At 38.4% G+C, this 20,083-nt stretch overlaps 2 protein-coding genes across 2 annotated transcripts in view; one reads left to right on the top strand and one right to left on the bottom strand.

Annotated features, from left to right (window-relative positions):
- The first annotated feature begins 520 nt into the window (after positions 1-520).
- Positions 521-2,337, top strand: LOC134612082 (olfactory receptor 6N1-like). The gene is made up of 2 exons (XM_063456461.1): positions 521-539; positions 1,372-2,337. Exon 2 carries the CDS (start codon positions 1,372-1,374, stop codon positions 2,335-2,337), a length of 966 nt encoding a protein of 321 aa, XP_063312531.1. The 5' UTR covers positions 521-539.
- Positions 2,338-6,327: 3,990 nt separating this feature from the next.
- The window catches only part of LOC134612081 (olfactory receptor 6M1-like), a 30,453-nt gene continuing 16,697 nt past the window's right edge, over positions 6,328-20,083 (bottom strand). The window contains exon 2 of the mRNA XM_063456460.1: positions 6,328-7,473. Within this exon, the coding sequence (XP_063312530.1) occupies positions 6,535-7,473 (939 nt within the window). The 3' untranslated portion in view covers positions 6,328-6,534. The remainder of the gene's footprint in view (positions 7,474-20,083) is intronic.

Below are 20,083 nucleotides of genomic sequence, written 5' to 3'. Positions count from 1 at the left end.
TTTACAGCACCTGAATAAGACCTTGACCAATGAGCGCATGTCAGTCGATGATAAACTGAATGCACCCAGCAGCATGCACATCTGCAAGTTATCTTCCACTTGCTTTTTGCAAGTGAATTGATTATTTTAAATAATATTTTCCCACAAAAAGCAACCAGCCAGCAAATAGTTATAATTATGCAGTGGCTGTCCAGTGTTTGCTAGCCAGCAGTCACATGAAAAAAAAGAAAAAATTAATACATAAAATTTCTATGGGGGGGGTCAATACATCCTTATATTACTATCATTTAAGTAATGTACCCCCATCTGATAGGTGGGGCATATCTACTAATCATTAAAAACTAGTGACTTGGCAGAAAAAAAACAGAAGGAAGGGGCATGTCAGAGCATTATGACAGCCCAATCTCACTTCTCTCAAGCCAAACTATGTTAATATTTTTGTTCTCACATTTTTTCACACTTTGCAAGAGCTGTCATGGCATGGGAAATCCTATAAAAGGGGCAGAGGAACAGAATTAGAAGAAAGAAGACTTCTGAGGGTAATTATATATTTTTTTTTACATGTTTTGGTTTTTTTTTGGCACCCTCCTTATTCTTATTAGGGTGAGGGGGGTAGGTAGGGACTTTATATGTGTAGGTGGATGGAGATTAGGAACCCCTAACCACCTAGAGAATTACTATTATTTGAGCCATACACCCTATTTTATAATTAATTTGGGCACCCACCCACTGGCCTTGGTTGGGCCAGTGGAGGAGACAACATGCCCTATTTTATACATATTGGGATCCACACCTGCCTGCATTGGGTGGGGAACAAAAGTTCCACTTTTCAAATATTAGGGCCCCCACCCCCATGATTGATGGCCAGGGGAGGAGACAATAGATCTTTTCCTTTATTATAAATATTAGGGCCAGGGGAGGGGACATAATGTCCCACCCTATTTATAAATATTAGGACTCAAATTAGCCTGCCTAGATTGTGGCCAGTAGAGGGGCCAACACTTTCCCCACTTTAAAAGTTATAGTAGCCCCATGTAATATTTATGGTTGGTGGCATGGGGTGGTGGAGGGGGGTGGTATGTCCTCCTCTTACTTCTCATGCATCAGGGATGGGGATTTTTATAAGGCTGCCCAGTCACTTGTTTCAGATGTTTAGTAGATATACCCCTGAGCTGCCAGATTACTTAAACCAACAATGTCTGGATGTTTAGTCTACCCCAAAATGCAGACGGATGTTTTTTCCCTATTCAATTTGGGGCCATCTGGGCTTAAGTGAATAACCCTGTGCGTGTGTTGATCTAGACAGACAGACAAAATATGGAAAAACTCTATATTATAACTTTATGATATATAATTTATATTATATTTCAGATGAACCACACCGAACAGATGGTGAAACTCAACCAATCTACAGTAACAGAATTTGTATTTTTGGGTCTTCCCAGTACACCTAGTCTTCAGATCGTTCTGTTTTGTATATTTTTAATAATTTATGTCTTAACACTTATATCAAATGCCCTTATAATAATAGTAGTAATAGAGGTCCGACAACTACATACACCTATGTATAGGTTTATTTCTAGTCTCTCTGTTCTTGAGATCTGCTATACAACTGTAACCACACCTAATCTATTATCCCTCTTCCTTGTTAACATAAAAACAATATCGTTTAGAGGATGCATGGCACAGTTATATGTTTTCTTCTCACTTGGGTCGACGGAGTGTTTCCTCTTAGCTGTCATGGCTGGGGACCGTTACCTGGCTATTTGTTATCCATTACGCTATTCTTCCTTGATGACTACAAATGTTAGTCTTTATCTCATATTTGGATGTTATCTGAGTGGCTTTGTAGCTTCCATTCTCACTGTAACATTTATTTCTAGTTTGCCTTTTTGTGGACCAAACATAATCAATCACTTCGTCTGTGATTATCCTCCACTTCTTAAGCTGTCCTGTATGGACACCAGGACTACAGAACAGATATTTTTCACTTTGTCCTGGAGTGTTGTATTATCATGCTGCATACTGACTATGGCTTCCTATGTCTGCATCATTACCACTATTCCTAGGATCCCTTCCAAAGTCCCCAGAAAAGCATTTTCTACATGTGCCGCGCACTTAACTGTTGTTTCTCTGTTTTACGGAACTGTAATATTTATGTATGTAAGACCCAAAGCTAAATATGACCTAAATAATGACAAACTGGTATCTGTATTTTATTCAGTGATAACACCACTGTTAAATCCCATGATCTATTCTTTACGAAACAAAGACGTTCGAAGAGCTATACACTACTGTTTAATGTGCCAAAAAATTATTAATCATTCTGTTCATTGATATTTAAGTAATGTATATCTATTCAGATAGGTAATTCTCATCAATCTCACCAATCAATGACAATACCAGAAAGTTGATAAAACACCAGAATTGTGTATATACAGTTGCAAGAAAAAGTATGTGAACCCTTTGGAATGATATTGATTTCTGCACAAATTGCTCATAAAATGAGATCTGATCATCATCTAAGTCACAACAATAGACAATCACAGTCTGCTTAAACTAAAAACACACAAAGAATAAAATGTTGCCATGTTTTTATTGAACACACCATGTAAACATTCACAGTGCAGGTGGAAAAAAGTATGTGAACCCTTGGATTTAATAACTGGTTGAACCTCCTTTGGCAGCAATAACTTCAACCAAACGTTTCCTGTAGTTGCAGATCAGACGTGCACAACGGTCAGGAGTAATTCTTGACCATTCCTCTTTACCGAACTGTTTCAGTTCAGCAATATTCTTGGGATGTCTGGTGTGAATCGCTTTCTTGAGGTCATGCCACAGCATCTCAATCGGGTTGAGGTCAGGACTCTGACTGGGCCACTTCAGAAGGCGTATTTTCTTCTGTTTAAGCCATTCTGTTGTTGATTTACTTCTATGCTTTGGGTCATTGTCCTGTTGCAACACCCATCTTCTGTTGAGCTTCAGCTGGTAGACAGATGGCCTTAAGTTCTCCTGCAAAATGTCTTGATAAACTTGGGAATTCATTTTTTATTCGATGATAGCAATCCGTCCAGGCCCTGATGCAGCAAAGCAGCCCCAAACCATGATGCCCCCACCACCATACTTCACAGTTGGGATGAGGTTTTGAAGTTGGTGTGCTGTGCCTCTTTTTTGCCACACACCTAGTGTTGTGTGTTTCTTCCAAATAACTCAACTTTGGTTTCATCTGTCCACAGAATATTTTGCCAGTACTGCTGTGGAACATCCAGGTGCTCTTGTGCAAACTGTAAACGTGCAGCAATGTTTTGTTTGGACAGCAGTGGCTTCCTCTGTGGTATCCTCCCATGAAATCCATTCTTGTTTAGTGTTTTACGTATTGTAGATTCGCTAACAGGGATGTTAGCATTTGCCAGTGACTTTGGAAGTCTTTAGCTGACACTCTAGGATTCTTCTTCACCTCTTTGAGCAGTCTGCACTGTGCTCTTGCAGTCATCTTTACAGGACAGCCACTCCTAGGGAGAGTAGCAGCAGTGCTGAACTTTCTCCATTTATAGACAATTTGTCTTACCGTGGACTGATGAACAGCAAGGCTTTTGGAGATACTTTTATAACCCTTTCCAGCTTTTTGCAAGTCAACAATTCTTAATTGTAGGTCTTCTGAGAGCTCTTTTGTGTGAGGCATCATTCACATCAGGCAATGCTTCTTGTGAAAAGCAAACCCAGAACTGGTGTGTGTTTTTTATAGGGCAGGGCAGCTGTAATCAACACCTCCAATCTCATCTTATTGATTGGACTCCAGTTGGCTGACATCTCACTCCAATTAGCTCTTGGAGATGTCATTAGTCTAGGGGCTCACATACTTTTTCCACCTGCACTGTGAATGTTTACATGGTGTGTTCAATAAAAACATGGCAACATTTCATTCTTTGTGTGTTATTAGTTTAAGCAGACTGTGATTGTCTATTGTTGCGACTTAGATGATGATCAGATCACATTTTATGACCAATTTGTGCAGAAATTGAAGGGGTTCACATACTTTTTCTTGTAACTGTATGTTCTACTATTGAAAATCTCAAGAATTTAGTTCATGATGCCTACTTGTTATATATGAGATTATTTAAGGTCAGGGGTAAAAAATTGCCAGTATAATGTTTTGTAAGGCTGAATATATATTAACTGTGAAATAGAATGTGTAGAATAAGGAGGTGAAAAAAACAATAATCAAGTTTGGTTTCATGATATGGGAATGTTCTATTAAACTATTTAAAAACGTGATTGTATTAGAAGACATCCTCTTCTCCCTATGTTGGATAATTTTTATTACATTGGACCAGTACTAGGAAAATAAGAGACAGCCCTTGGAATGGTAAAACATTATGGAAGTTGTAGTATTACATCTGAGGATCTACTGTTTTCCCACCCCCTGCTTTAGATAACGTTTTATATTTATGACACCAAGATTGGCCATCACTGCTTTACTATTCAGTCTGACATATATGACTTAATTTTACATGATACTTATTAATGTCTACTCTCTCCTCTCCTGACGCATATACATTGCAAGTCAAACGTTTTAGAACACTTCGGTTTATGCAGTTTTTATTCAATTTAGGCAGTTCAAGTCCAGGTATACTCTAAAATAAAAGATAAATGGTAAACTAGTAGAGGTTAAAGAAATACGATTAGGTTGCCAAATATGAGGGAATGTTTACAATGCAGTTATAAACATAGGTATTTTTCAAAGAATAATTAATGGGTTAACTGCTCACAGCTGTTCTAAAGTAGTAGTAGTTAATTAGACCTTGAATATTAAGTAAATGCTTTGCTAGAAAGCCTGTGAGCTTAAAACCTAAATGTTAAAATGCTGAGATGGGACAAGAGGGGGAATTTGGAGGTGATGGCAGAGAAAATGAAACGTTTAATTGCAGTAACTGGTAACATGTGCACAGAAATTGTGACTAATTAAGGTGTAATCTCCTCTTGTTGGAAATAGCAGGCATTATTGTATATGTTCTTCCACTTAAAAAATAAATAAAAATAAAGCAAACAAAAAAAAAAACTAACACACAAAACAGTAATCTTACTATTATTATTATTATTATTATTATTAGCCTTTAAATAGCTCCAATATATTCAGCAGTGCTTTTCAATCTTAAAATGGGGATATTTGACAAGTAATTTAAAAGCAGAATATAACAGAGACAAGAGGTAAAGAAGGCCCTGCTCGAACAAGCTTACAATATTCATAAATGCAACAATATGACATTCTCTGTGCTCATAGAGAAAGAAAGAATGAAATTATGTGTTTATGTGTTATAATACCCACCAATGGAATTGTGTAGTATGTGGCACCACCCAAAATTGAAAATGATAAGAAGAGGCATACATGGAAAAATACAAAAGTACCCTATGCATACACATCTCAAATATATAGTATAAGTGGTAAATACATATTTACTTAATTCAGAGCCTCACTGCTTCCACATGGATGGCCTGACCATATTATAATTGCCAGAACTACACATTTCAAGTTACGTTACATTATCACATGTATTATGCATTTGCTCATATACGCTTTCTTATATGTGTTAAACTTTATTTATATGAGGCATTGACAACAAATCATGTATCAATATTATTTGACCATTTTGAAATATATTCACAAAACAGTGAGCTGACAAAGACCACTTGACAAAGACCACTAGAAACAGAGAAAAACAGCTATGCTGATTGAGAAAAAAAAAACTACTATCTGTAGCAATTTCACAATTTTTATATACATTTTCCTATTCCTTTTCTAATTCACAATTCAGTGTAAATCATTACACATGTAACATACTGGACTACATTCTCTTAGCAGAGGAAGGGGTTACTCAGCCCTCTGAATTGCTGTTTCTCTATAGAAATCTGTTGGAAAAATGCTATCAGTAATATCAGTAAGTAGAGTATCAGCTAGTATAGTAGACTTTCATTTTGCTAAGAGGATCCAGACACTAAACTTTGTTAATTATTGTTTAATTTAAATACCAGCAATTCTTCAAAAAGTATCAGTATTTGAAACAGGAATTTTATATTGATCAAGCCCCCAGCCACCATCCAAAAAAAAAACTGTACTAAAGCAGCAATGTTGTCTCCATTATATTGGAAATCCAAAAGAAAGTTCACAGAATTCACTGAAGATATTTTGCTGAACATGTTTTATTATATAATATTACAGCTAAACAAAGAGCTGTTAAGTGATTTTTTTTTAATTAAAAAATAGGTTACTAATCCAAAACTATGACCATAATTTTGAATCATGACAACAATGGTTTCAAGTCTATGCTTTGCACCTTTACAAGACAATGAAACATGCAATTGCACTTCCCCAGAACCTAATTTCCAGATGGTTTCAATATCAAATCTAGTCCATAAGAGTCCTTAAAAAAAGGTTAAACGATTTCCTAGTCTGGTAAAGCTTGCTAATCGATTTCTTATGTTTTTGTTATAGATATGTAAATACAAATGCATTAAATGATACGATAATCATTACTGCTATATTTGAACAATTACTTTTTTTAATGCTTGTTTGATATCATTGTTTCTTAAACTGTAGATCATTGGATTGATCATTGGTGTGATAACAGAGTAGATTAGAGATACTGTCTTGTTAAAATTAAATGCACTGATTGTTCTGGGACGAACATATGTGAAAATAGTAGTGCCATAAAATATAGTTACAATGGTGAGATGGGATGCACAAGTGGAGAAGGCTTTCTGACGTCCATCAGCAGTAGGAATCTTAAGTATTGTAGTAATTATATGAACATATGATATCATTGTCAACAAAAATGAAGTTAGAAGTATTAATGATCCCAAAATGAAATTAATTACTTCAATAGTGTGTATGTTTTGACACGAGAGCTTTAATAGTGGTGGAGAATCACAGAAAAAATGATTAATGACAAAGCCACAAAAGGACAATCGAAATATAAATGTGGTTGGCAAAAATGGAGCCAGTAAACCAAAAGACCAGCATCCTCCTGCAAACTTAATACAGGTTCTTCTATCCATAATTCCATTGTAATGGAGAGGATCACAGATAGCCAAATATCTATCATAAGCCATCACAGTAAGTAGGAAACATTCTGTGGTACCTAGGAAGAAGAAGATATACAACTGGGAGAAACATCCATTTACAGAGATGGTCTTTATGCCTGATATGAAGCTGAATAACATCCTGGGAACAGTTACAGTGATATAACTTATCTCTAGAAATGAGAGGTTGAGAATGAAAAAATACATAGGTGTGTGGAGATGATAGTCCAATTGTATAACCACAATGATCACTGCATGCTGGGTAAATGTTAGTATGTACATCAGCAAGAAGACCGCAAACAAAATCAGTTGGATTTCCCTAGTGCTTGCAAAGCCAGTAATTATAAATTCAATTACATGAGTTTGATTTGACATATTCAACTTTAAAATGTAATTCTGAAAGCAAAACAACATAAAAAGTTAACATTTTGAAACATCAAGAAATATTTTGCAATTAAAGCTAAAATTACAGTTTTTCAGTATTACCGTATATACTCGAGTATAAGCCGACACGAATATAAGCCGAGGCCCCTAATTTTACCCCAAAAAACTGGGAAAACTTATTGACTCGAGTATAAGACTAGGGTGGGAAATGCAGCAGCTACTGGTAAATTTCTAAATACAATTAGATCCTAAAAAAATTATATTAATTGAATATTTATTTACAGTGTGTGTATATAATGAATGCAGTGTGTGCATATGAGTGCAGTGTGCGTATGAGTGCAGTGTGCATATGAGTGCAGTGTGTGTGCGTATATATTAATTGAATATTTATTTCCAGTGTGTGTATATAATGAGTGCAGTGAGTGTGTGTATGAGTGCAGTGAGTGTGTGTATGAGTGCAGTGTGTGTGTGTGTGTGTGTGTGTGTATGAGTGCAGTGTGTGTGTGTATGAGTGCAGTGTGTGTGTGTGTATGAGTGCAGTGTGTGTATGAGTGCAGTGTGTGTATGTGTTGGTGGGGGTGGGCATTTAATATATTATTAAATATTATTTTTTTTTATTTTTTTACATTATTATTTTTTTTGTATTATTATTTATTATTTAATTATTATTATTTTTTTTTATTATTATGTTTTTTTTTGTCCCCCCTCCCTGATTGATACATAGCAGGGAGGGGGGCTCCTTCCCTGGTGGTCCAGTGTCATTGGTAGTTCAGTGGGGGGGAGAGGGGTGCTGGCAGAGCTGTACTTACCTTTCCTGCAGCTCCTGTCAGCTCCCTCCTCCTCCGCGCGGTCTGTGCAGCTCCCTCTGTCAGCTCCAGTGTAAGTCTCGCGAGAGCCGCGGCTCTCGCGAGACTTACACTGGGAGCTGACCGAGGTGCTGAACGGACGGCGCGGAGGAGGTGAGAGCTGACAGGAGCTGCAGGAGAGGTAAGTAAGATCTCTGCAGCCCCCACAGCCCCAGTCTGTATTATGGCAATGCAAATTGCCATAATACAGACTATGACTCGAGTATAAGCCGAGTTGGGGTTTTTCAGCACAAAAAATGTGCTGAAAAACTCGGCTTATACTCGAGTATATACGGTACATGTCAGACTAAAGTAATTGCCTTTACCAGGGTTATTTACTATAGTGAAAATGCAAAATGAATTCAAAGAGAATTTAAGATTTGCCCAGAGTAGCCAAACTGAGAGCATAGCTGGCATATAATTTTTTTTCTAGAGAAAAATGCTGTTTAGTTATATATTTATGTACAAGTCGTGCATGTAATGTTTCCAATAAATGTCATGCTAATATTGTTTCAAATAAAATGTGCTTGGTAGTTAACATTGAATTTTATTCATATTATGAATATTAAGATATGCATTCCATTCTTGATAAACATGATATTCTGGAGTTTTTTTTTTTCCATCTATTATAAATTGTGTTTTCTGTACAATGCTGCTGCGTTATTGACATAGTCTATCCATACAATAATATTTGTTTGTTTTTAAACATGAAATATGTGCAAAATAAAACTTTTTATTTTTATGTCTAAAGAGATCAAATGGGAACTCGACATGGATGGTCAACTGGTAAAGGAGCTAAGTCATGAAAGGCTTAACAAAAGTTTTTTTCAACCAGTTACATTACTTGATTTTCTTCAAAAACTGACCCACTGTTGACCTAACCCCAACATAAGAAGGTCATGGACACCAAAGAAAGAATTGTGTTTTTCTGCAGGCCACATGCCACAAAACATAGTGAGCACTCAGTCTCTCCAATATGGTCCAGAAGAAGAGATGGATGGAGAGATCACAAGAGATCTGCCACCACTAGCACAAGCAATCCTACAGCCACTGCTAGATGACATGAAGACCAAACAGCAAAACACATACACTCAGCCATGAGTGAAATTTGCAAGGACCTCCAAGAACTAGCGTCCCACACTTCTCAATTGGAAGGAGTACTTTGCAAATGCCCACAACAGCCTGGCTGATAAGGTAGAAAGTCTGGAAGCCCAGCAAGGGCAGTATGATACAAAAATGCTCAGCTTTTTCCTCAAACTGATACCTGACATCCACACTGATTCAATGTTGCTTGTTTGGCCACACAGAGTCACTAGGCCCAAAAACCTGCCAGACTCAACACTTATAGACATCCTGATAAGACTTCACTAATTCCATAACAGCTTATCCACGCAAACTGCAACAGGAAAAATGTACCTAACAAATGTAAGGACATTCAAGTGTTTGCAGATCTGTCGGCTGAAGCTCTTCAGAGGAGATGGAATTTACATGACCTTACAGAAGCAAAACTTCTTATCTCTAAAGGTGGCAAGATCATCACCATTGCACAAGCTGCAGAGGGCATACAGATGGGGCCTTCTTCAGACACCAGCTGCGGCAAGCCCGAGAAGCATCCCAAAACTGCAGCCCGAGAGGAAAGCCCTCCAGACCAGGAAGACACCGCCAAGAAATTAATTAATATATATTGGGCACATAAATAGCTATTTAGTCATATAGTGTTTTACAACATGCATAGTTTATATAGTTTATATATATTCTTAGTGTGATTTTATAAGTTTGATGGGCACTATATACTAACTGTTTGTTGATGTTATAATCTTGTTGGCAATTGGGGAACTAGTCATTTATTACGCTCACCAACAACATATGAGAGAGGTCTCAGTGTTACCCATTTAGGACTACATTATTCTGGCCCTAACTAAGCATCTATGTTGATGCAAGCCACTATAAGCACTATAGTAAGACTTTATAATGGGTGGTAGACAACCACTATAGCACAAGAGATACCCATCATAAATCCGGTTTAGGGTTAATACATTTCTGATCCCATATAAAGCCAACCACTTTATATGTTTCATGGTGCATGACAAAGTTGTGATGAGTGTTCTGTACTCAATAATGGCAGAAGCGTAATTAGAGTAACTATAATTGTCTCTGATTTAAAGAGCAGCAAACAGCTCTGTCAGCCCTCCCTTATTGCCAACTCAATATGCATTTCCATTTGACATCCTGAGATTTTGTAGCCAATAGCACTTTTCTCCACCTGATCCCGACCTATCCACTTTCATCCCCACTGTAGAGGTGTCACAAGTGATACTTTGGTTACAAAACTACCATGATTTTGTACTACACCTTGTTTATATTGATACAGGGTTTTTAATTATAGTTTTATTATTATTTTTTTGCAGCAGGGACAGTCCAAATTCTTCTTATATTAACATATTAACAGGATATTAGATCTTCTCTTAACAACCATCCCTCACAAACAAGTCCACTACCCTGGTCCAGAAGAGATGTCGGACCGCTCCCATTATAATTTTCTATGCTTTCACTTGAAGTCCACAAACCTAATCATACTAGAGACAATTTCATAGATTTCAACTACTACAGAATCACGCAACACTCTCATGTTTTGTCGATATTATAAACTCTACTGTAAAGCGTCAACACACACACATACATAACATATGAATATATACATCCATAATGTAAGGGGTCTAAACACCCCATACAAAAGATATACATTTTTGAAAGATCTTAAACAATCACAAGTAGACGTAGTCTGCCTCCAGGAAATGCATGGACTAGCCCTGTCATAGCTCTTGCTTACTTTCCACATGAATTCCATGCCACACACCTACAAAAAGCAAATGAGTGTCGATTTTGCTTAGTAAGCTTCTAACATTGGAAAAAAATATCCCAAACTGAGGACCACCAGGACAGATACCATATTTTGCAAATAATACTGAATGTGGAGCACAACCATAGAAATAAAAAAATCACTTTATTGATTGGGCCCATTATGCCAGGTATCCCAAAAATCATACCAAAAACGTTAACATTAATATCAAAACAGCTCTCAATGTAAAAAAATACAAGGTATACAAAGATCACATGTATTTATACAGACAGCAAAAATAATACAACAATGCTATTCATGGTATAAGTTCACATTGATACATTCAAGGAAAACTACACAACACAAAAATACATACCAAAAAAAAAAGAAGAAAAGAAAATAGTAGAAATAGGGAGATAGTCAGAATAGCCCCCAACATTTTGGCAAAATTGCCTTTATCAAGGGAGCATCTTTTGAAAAGTAAATAAACCCCTTTATATACCTAAAAGCAAAAAATATCAATAAAAAAACACCTGGGTGAAATGGGTGGCCACCCATATTAATTAGGATCTTCCCAACCATAATCACATAGCTATGGTCACCAATGATACCTATAAACAACAAGTATGGATACATTGGTAAAATACAAATACATATCAAGGATAGATTGATTTCAAAGCATGAGTAACTAAAAAAGCAAAAAAAAAAAAAAAAAAAAAAAGGAAAGTAAGCACCTTAGTGACCAGAACGTTTTTCACTTTTCTTACTGTTAAGGACCAGTGCTGTTTTTACATTTCTGCTGTGTTTGTGTTTAGCTGTAATTTTCCTCTTACTCATTTACTGTACCCACACATATTATATACAATTTTTCTCGTCATTAAATGGTCTTTCTAAAGATACCATTATTTTCATCATATCATATAATTTACTTTAAAAACAATTATAAAATATAATGAAAATATGAAAAGAAATTTTTTTTCTAACTTTGACCCCCAAAATCTTCTACACATCTACAACTGCCAAAAGGCATGAGGGGCTTAGGGGGGCTAGATGGTGGTTTTAACACTATAGGGTCAGGAATACATGATTGGCCCTGTAACTTTCAAAAACACTATAAAACCTGTACATGGGAGGTACTGTTATACTTGGGAGACTTCGCTGAACACAAATGTTAGTGTTTTAAAACAGTAAAACGTATCACAACAATGATATCATCAGTGAAAGTGCAGTTTGTGTGTGAAAAATGCAAAAAATGTCACTTTCACTGACAATATCATCGCTGTGATATGTTGAAACACTAATATTTGTGTTCAGCTAAGTCTTACGAGTAAAACAGTGCCCCCCATGTACAGGTTTTATAGTGTTTTTGAAAGTTACAGGGTTAAACATAGTGCTACAAATTTAATTCTCTGGACTTTCGGTCTGGGTTGTCAGGCAGTTCCTCCAAATTGCAATCAATTACTTAATTATGTAAAATATTACATAAATATGCATGTACAATTTATATATATATATATAAAAGGATTTTTTTTGCACCACAGCATTCAACACACATAATATGTATGTAGAAATCATATGTTATGGTTGAAGAATTGTCTTTTTTGTGGCAATATAGGTCTGTTGTCACATACTGATTTTGTCTGAGCTTTATTTTCCTTTTTTTCTTGGAGTATTTATTTTTTTACACCTTAGCTTTTTTACATACATCGGATGTGTGTAGCAATCATATGCTACAGTTGAATAAATGCCTTTTTTCCGTGGCCATATAGGTTTGTTATCACACAATGTTTTTGCCTTATATTCAGTATATTCTTTACCATTTAATTGTCGTGTTCCGCTTTCAGCAATTCAGAATATTAGTATAGTCTGTTAATAATTGATTTCTTTTGTTAACTTAGGATTGTTATTTTATCTAATATTTTGTGTCATTATTATTCTAATATCCTTGCTTTGTTTTTAGTATTATTCTTTTGTAATATTTTTTATCCTTGAGTAGACTTCACATTCTTTCACTCTATTACTATACATGAGTGTCACGGTTGTATCATCGTTATTTTGCTTATATTGCACTTATTTATATTCACGGGTTTTCTGTCTACTCTGTCTTACTTAGCACTTTACTAAGGCATTATCTGCCACTATTTCTCTTTTGTATAGTATATAGCCAGCTCTCCTCCATAGCGGTCTTCTTATACCCGCTCGGTACTTTGTTTATACTTTGTGTACACCGTCACTATGGTAACCACATCATTCCACCGGGCGTCTAGATCACGTGACGTCACTAGCGACTTCCATTCACTTCTGGGTTCTAACGGGCAGAGACACTCCACTCCACTTTACTGTTTTGTAAGTGTTTATTTTCATATTTTGTATATAAGCATATGTTAGACTTGTATTCAATTATGTTGAAAAAGACCCAGCAGGGTCGAAACGTTGGTCGATTTTTGCATACACCTAATGGATTAATAAAGCACCATTTTTTCACTTATATGAAGACCTGTGAGTGCATCTCGTTTTTCTAATTTCCTTATATATTTGACGCCAGAGATTCAGCACCCAGGCAAGAGATCTCTATTTCTTTTGTAAGGAGAGTGACAAGCTTTCACCTTATTATATATAAGTATTAAGGCAATTTGCCTGGATTTGTGGGAGGGGCTGGTTTGCTACCTCTAGCCTACTTAAGGCACTCCCCTTACCTTGCTCCTTACCATTCGAGGTCAGAGTTGAATGAGGATCCAATTCCGGGTTCTCTCAGACGCCATCTTGGTTTTCTTACCCACAAGTTTTTCTGCAGCAAGCTGTGTCCAGGAATCCTCTTGCAGGCCTTTTCCATCCGTCCAGCTTCTTACCCGGGTCTTCGTCGTAGATCGCGTCCCAGGGACTCCTAAACCGTAAGTCAGACCTACCTGTCACGCCAGGATCGGTTCCCACGGCGCATGGTAAAGCACGGGTCCTCGCTTTACGGTTTTCTCTGCACAGTCGCATTTCAAAGCCTTTTTCGCGGCTTCATTTCTTACAAATTGTTCGGCTAAATTATGCGTATTAGAGAAGCGATCAATTCGTACAAACTGTTTTTCCCTTGCTTCATTTAAACGATTGTCATTTCGGTTTGTGTTTTCTGGTCGCCACTTATTCATAGTATATTCTATGCACGATTGCTGTTCGCATTAAAATGCATACGGTTAAGCTATTCATGCTAACTTCTGTTTCCCTTCATACTAAGATTCGGTTATTCTGCTATGTATTCACATAGATCTTTTTTTAGTGAGTTACATTTCATCATTTCATGTATTTACATTTGGTCAAAAAGTTGCTTGGTTAAATAGACAGACCATTTTCATGCTATTTTTAAGGTATCACTTATAACATCAAGGGTATGAAACCAGCTAACATTTCTGTATAGACCATTGGACTCCCACGCTTACTGGAGTTTTTTTTTTTTTTTTTAATTATCCATTTCATTACAATTAAATCAGCCTACGTTACAGGCCTCATTTCTTTGTTGTTAACCATGACACATAAGGATTTAATTCCTTTTCATGCATACTCGGGTTGAATCACACGCACTGATCCAACCAATCATACGTTTCCTGCACAGTAATATACATATATATATAACTTACATTTTATGTTCCCCTTACACACCATTATTATATAACACATATGTTGTTGGTACATAGGCCACGGCCTCCCTCAGATATCTTATTAAAGCCATGCCAACATTTCTGAGTAACACATATCTATTGCATAGTATCAACATTTTATTTGCAATCATACGCAAGCAAACCTTAAAACATTGCTGCTACAGGCTATAAGTCTGTTTTCTTTCCAACAATCCACACTCATCATACTACTTTCTTTTACCCATTTCAGGCTGTCAAGCTTATATATATTTGCTCCACACAGGTTTTTACTGTGAATTTGTCATATCATATGGTATTTCTACCATACATTTAATTTCATCCCCCTAGGTTAGAGTGCTGGCAATAGGGTCACAGGCATCCCAATAGGTATTTACCCCTTCTTGGCAATCGCCATCAGTTAGTGGTCCCGCGAGGTCAACACCCCGCCTCAAACGTTTCAGAGGCAAACACCCATCGGGCCTCGCGTGTTGCATAGAGAGGGCCTCACCTGTCACTCCCTTCCCCTGTTTTCTGTCTTACAGTCACCGAGAGGCCTAAAACTCCTGCCACTACGACGAGTGGCCTCAATAACCCCTTGCGCCAACGCATAGATAGAGCCTCTCAAGCCACTTGGCAATTAGCAGGGCCTCATCTGTCACCAAACAAGTATAATGTTTTCGCCATCCGGCCTAGCTAGCCTGCCAGTACAATTTGGTGGTTTCCTATACTAATTAATTGTTTTGTTTATAGTATGTCTCAGGAAGGGGTAGAGGATTTATCCCTGCCTAGCACCCCGGCTAGAGCTTTCACTCCCACACAAGGAGGAGAGCTAGCCAGTCCAGCATCGATCAGATCCTGGACGATCCCACGTACAACCACGGAATTGAGGAGACGACAAATCCCCTACCCCGCTACAGCAAGGAAAGCAGAACTTTTCAAACTGCTACGCACATCTACAAATAACATGGATGCCGGGGAAGGACCTAGCCAGTCCAACCCAGGAGATATACATGCCATGTTATCCTCACTCATGGCGTCCATGAGCAAGGTCAACTCCAGGCTGGAGAAACTTGAGTCGGTCACCACGGCCCTTACTCTAGCAGGGCCACCCGCTGCTGCTTCACAAGCACCAGCTGACTTGCCATTAGTTGCTCCAGCCATCACCCTGGATGACCAGGAAGTTAGCCCGGCTCATATGATACCTGAGCATATAAAAAGGGATATCCTGGAAGGTAAAGATGTCAACCTGGCTTCCCTGTTGATTGCCTGCCAGGATATTGTTGAAAATAAAACGTATGCTTATGATGATGTATCTGTTGTTGTCAGGTCTAGGGATGCCCTGAATTTGTACTGAATTTGTACTAGCTTTTGGTATTTACAGGGATGTCATCTGTGCGGTCTATCCCAACAGAAGAGAGGAGTTTGATCTCTATATGCACAAGCTGGTAGACCTGGGCAACAAATATGGTGGTTCAGCCTTCTATGACTACCATAGGTCTTTTTCTGCAAAAGTGTCTGCAGCCTTCTCCCAGTACGGAACACGATCCAACTGGGGAAGGATTGATACCGTCATTTTTTGCAGACACTTTGCAGACACAGGTCTAAGAACACCAGCTTGTGCATACTGCTCCTCCACAGCCCATACTACAAACTTTTGTCCCAACACGGCGGACGAACATGCCTCCACGCAAGGAGCTAGTTCCTCTGGGGTTCCAGAGAAGTTGTCACGAGACAAACTGGGACGCCCTATCAAGTTTCTGGGCAATTCCCAGATATGTAATAATTTTAATGTTGGGTCTTGTAATTACAGTGGATGTAGACTATTGCATGTCTGTTCAAAATGTTTTAGGGCACATGCAAAGACCATGTGTCCAAATAAAATGTATTCCAAGCCTTACCTAACGTCCATTAATATGCCAGTATTCACTGCATTTATGTCTCAGCACCCATCTAGACACCTAATAGACTTTCTTATCTCTGTTTAACAGAAGGCTCCCATACAGGTATCCTACACTTACCAGTCGGAACTCTGGAATGCCCTAATCTACAATCCGCCCAACACAACCCCACAGCGGTTGACACCCTCTTAGCTCAAGAAGTGGCTGAAGGCTTCATATTGGGGCCTTTCAAAACTCCCCCATTCACAGAATGGCGCACTAACCCCATTGGTATTGTCACAGGGAAATCTTCCCAAAAACAGAGACTCATCATTGACTTATCGGCACCCCACTCATCGGCCAACCCCAGTCTTAATTCCCTCATCCCCTCTGAGGAATTCTCCCTGCAATACACCACCATAGATCACGCCATTACCGCTATCATACAAGCAGGGGTTGGAGCCTGGATCAGTAAGACCGACATTACCAACGCCTTTAAATTACTACCAATCCACCCCACACTGTGGCACCTGCATGGCATCAAGTGGTCCGGGAACTACTATTTTTTCTCCAGGTTAACCTTTGGGTCCAAAAGTAGCCCAGCTATTTTTGACACATTTGCCGAAGCATTATGCTGGTTACTATTGAACATAGCCAGATGCCCTACGGTATTACATTACCTGGACGATTTCCTACTGGTCGAGGAGAACACTTCCCCTCCTACTAGTCTCAAAGCTACCACTAAGCTATTTGAGCAACTAGGTGTACCTATCTCCCCTAAGAAAACAGAGGGGCCAGAAACGGTTATCACTTTTCTGGGTATCCAATTAGACTCCGCCACAATGCAAGCGAGCCTACCACACGATAAGATAGTGAATATTCTCACTTACATAAACAGCTACCTTCAGCTCGGTACTTGCAACCGCAAAGAGCTACAGTCTCTGCTGGGATCACTAAATTTTGCTATGCGCATCATACCTCAAGGCCGCTCCTTTATATCACGACTATTGCATCTTTTTCCACTTTTCCTACATGACACGCACAGGTTGTCCTTAGATACCCAAGCTACGGCAGATCTAAACATGTGGAAGAGATTTTTATCCACTTGGAATGGTAAAAGTATGTTTCCTCCCTCAATTGACTGACTCATCTCCCACCATTTGGTCAGATGCGGCATCTACCACTGGTTTTGCAGCAATTTTTGGGAACGAATGGCTTTGGGGCAGCTGGCCTTCAGCAGTTCAGAATTTTGAAGGTTTTTCCACTACCTCAGCTCTTTTTGAGATCTATCCCATCGTGGCGGCTGCCGTAGCATGGGGTAATTTATGGGCAAACATGCCAGTTCGTTGCTACTCAGATAACCAGGCAACCTGTCACATCATCAACAAAGGTCGTTCCAAATCCCTTACGATCATGAGATTTCTGAGGAAACTCACTTGGTTGTCAGCTTATCATCATTTTTTCCTATGTTGTTTTCATGTTCCAGGTGTATGTAACACAGCTGCTGACAATTTGTCTCGCTTTAAATTTCAGGCGTTTCATCAAGCATTCCCATTAGCGGCGCCCACAGCCACCATCACTCCAACTTTTCAACAACTCATACTGGACTAGAAACCATCATGCAGCATAGCAGGACATTGTCCCAATTGGCACTTTCAAACAATACACACAAAACATACAACAGAGCTTTCACACTTTTCAAAAGATTCCTTGTGGAACATAACATCATGCAACCATTTGTTATGACATCTTTTTTGGGGTTTGCTTCCTTTTGCCACCTTAAAGTTAAAATGTCATATAACACCATCAAACTCTATCTCACTGGCATGCAACACCACATGCTAATCTTACACCCAAATAACAACAGTTTCATGGCCTCTCACCAAATTAAGACCATACTCAGAGGTATTCAGAAATCAGAACCCACACATACAGCCCAGAGGCTACCCATAGATAACCATATCTTTAAAGCATTATCTAACCTGCTTGACTTAAAACCGTTTAACACCAATACAAACTCCATCATCAAAACAGCAATATACATAGCTTTCTATGGATTTCTAAGTCCGAGAGAATTCACTACAACCTCCACGACCCAAACTACTCCTTTCCCCATCTATTCCCGCTTGACAAAACATATGGATCATTACATCCTGACTTTACCTCACTCCAAAACCAGTCAGCACATACCCGTAAACATTCCGTACTATCCAACGCACAGCAGATGGTGTCCAGTCAGGGTTCTTGATGCCTACATACAGCATCATAACTTACTACCCTCACAACCATTACTACAGCTGCAAGGTTCAGTACGCACCACTACAACCTTCATGACCTACATCAGGTCTTTGCTCACACAACTGGGCCTCAACGCAGCCAACTACTCAGGGCACTCCTTTCGTATAGGAGCCGGGTCCACAGCCTCCAGTGTAAACATCCCAACTCATGTTATCAAAACACTGGGGCGCTGTTCTTTCTCAGGCCTACCTCATCGTCCGTTCCGGCACACCACAACCACAATTATTTATGTAATTATGTATATGGACATATGTATAGTTTGTATTATTTTTATGTCTTTATTTTTTTATATATAAATATATATAATTTCATTCATAATTTCATATATATATATATATATATATATATATATATATATATATATACAATCAAAATACAGATAGAATAAAATTACACATATATATATATATATATATATATATATATATTTGTGCTCGGAATTTCTAATACGTAAATAGAATGTAGAAGGAGAAGCAAAGTTGGTTGAGGTGTGCCGAAACCTACGTACGAGTAGGCCTGTAAAAAGAGGGCCTACAAAGGTGAAAGGTATAAAGAAGGGTGTAGGTGGGTGGGGACAAACAGCTTGAATGACGAAGGTAAGTAGGGGAGTAGGGGTTTAACTAGGGTCATAACTCCTCCCACAAATTCAGGCCAAATGGCCTTCCAACTTGTGCTCAGAATTTCTAATGCGTAAATAGAATGTAGAAGGAGAAGCAAAGTTGGTTGAGGTGTGCCAAAACCAACGTATGAGTAGGCCTGTAAAAAGAGGGCAAAAAGGATTCGAAGTAAACACACTTTATTGCAAGTTTAAACAGCAAGATTTCTGAAGGCTTGTCTGAGCTCCCTCTCTGGTCGAGGAATATAAGTGTTGTATATTGAGGATTTCCAGCGTCCCAGTCTCTTAATGATGTGTACCGGGGTGTTAGTGCTTGAAGCCGATGATGCTGCGCCTATGCGGAATGAGTGACCAGAGAAGGAAGCTGGGTTGTAGCCCAACCCTGATAGTAGGGTTCTGACGTGAGAAATGAATTTAGCTGTAGTGAGTGGGTGCCCTTGGAGTAGTAGTAGTGGAGTGTCTGATGCGTGCGTGTGGTGAGACAACAGGAGCAAATCCAGAATAGTAACTGGGCACCAAAGATT

Source organism: Pelobates fuscus, chromosome 5, assembly GCF_036172605.1.
Source record: "Pelobates fuscus isolate aPelFus1 chromosome 5, aPelFus1.pri, whole genome shotgun sequence".
NCBI classification, from domain to species: domain Eukaryota; kingdom Metazoa; phylum Chordata; class Amphibia; order Anura; family Pelobatidae; genus Pelobates; species Pelobates fuscus.
This window is presented reverse-complemented; position numbering and strand designations above follow the sequence as displayed.

Excerpts from the sequence above, each read along its gene's own strand:
- LOC134612082 (XM_063456461.1), top strand. The coding sequence starts at position 1,372 with ATGAACCACACCGAACAGATGGTGAAACTCAACCAATCTACAGTAACA.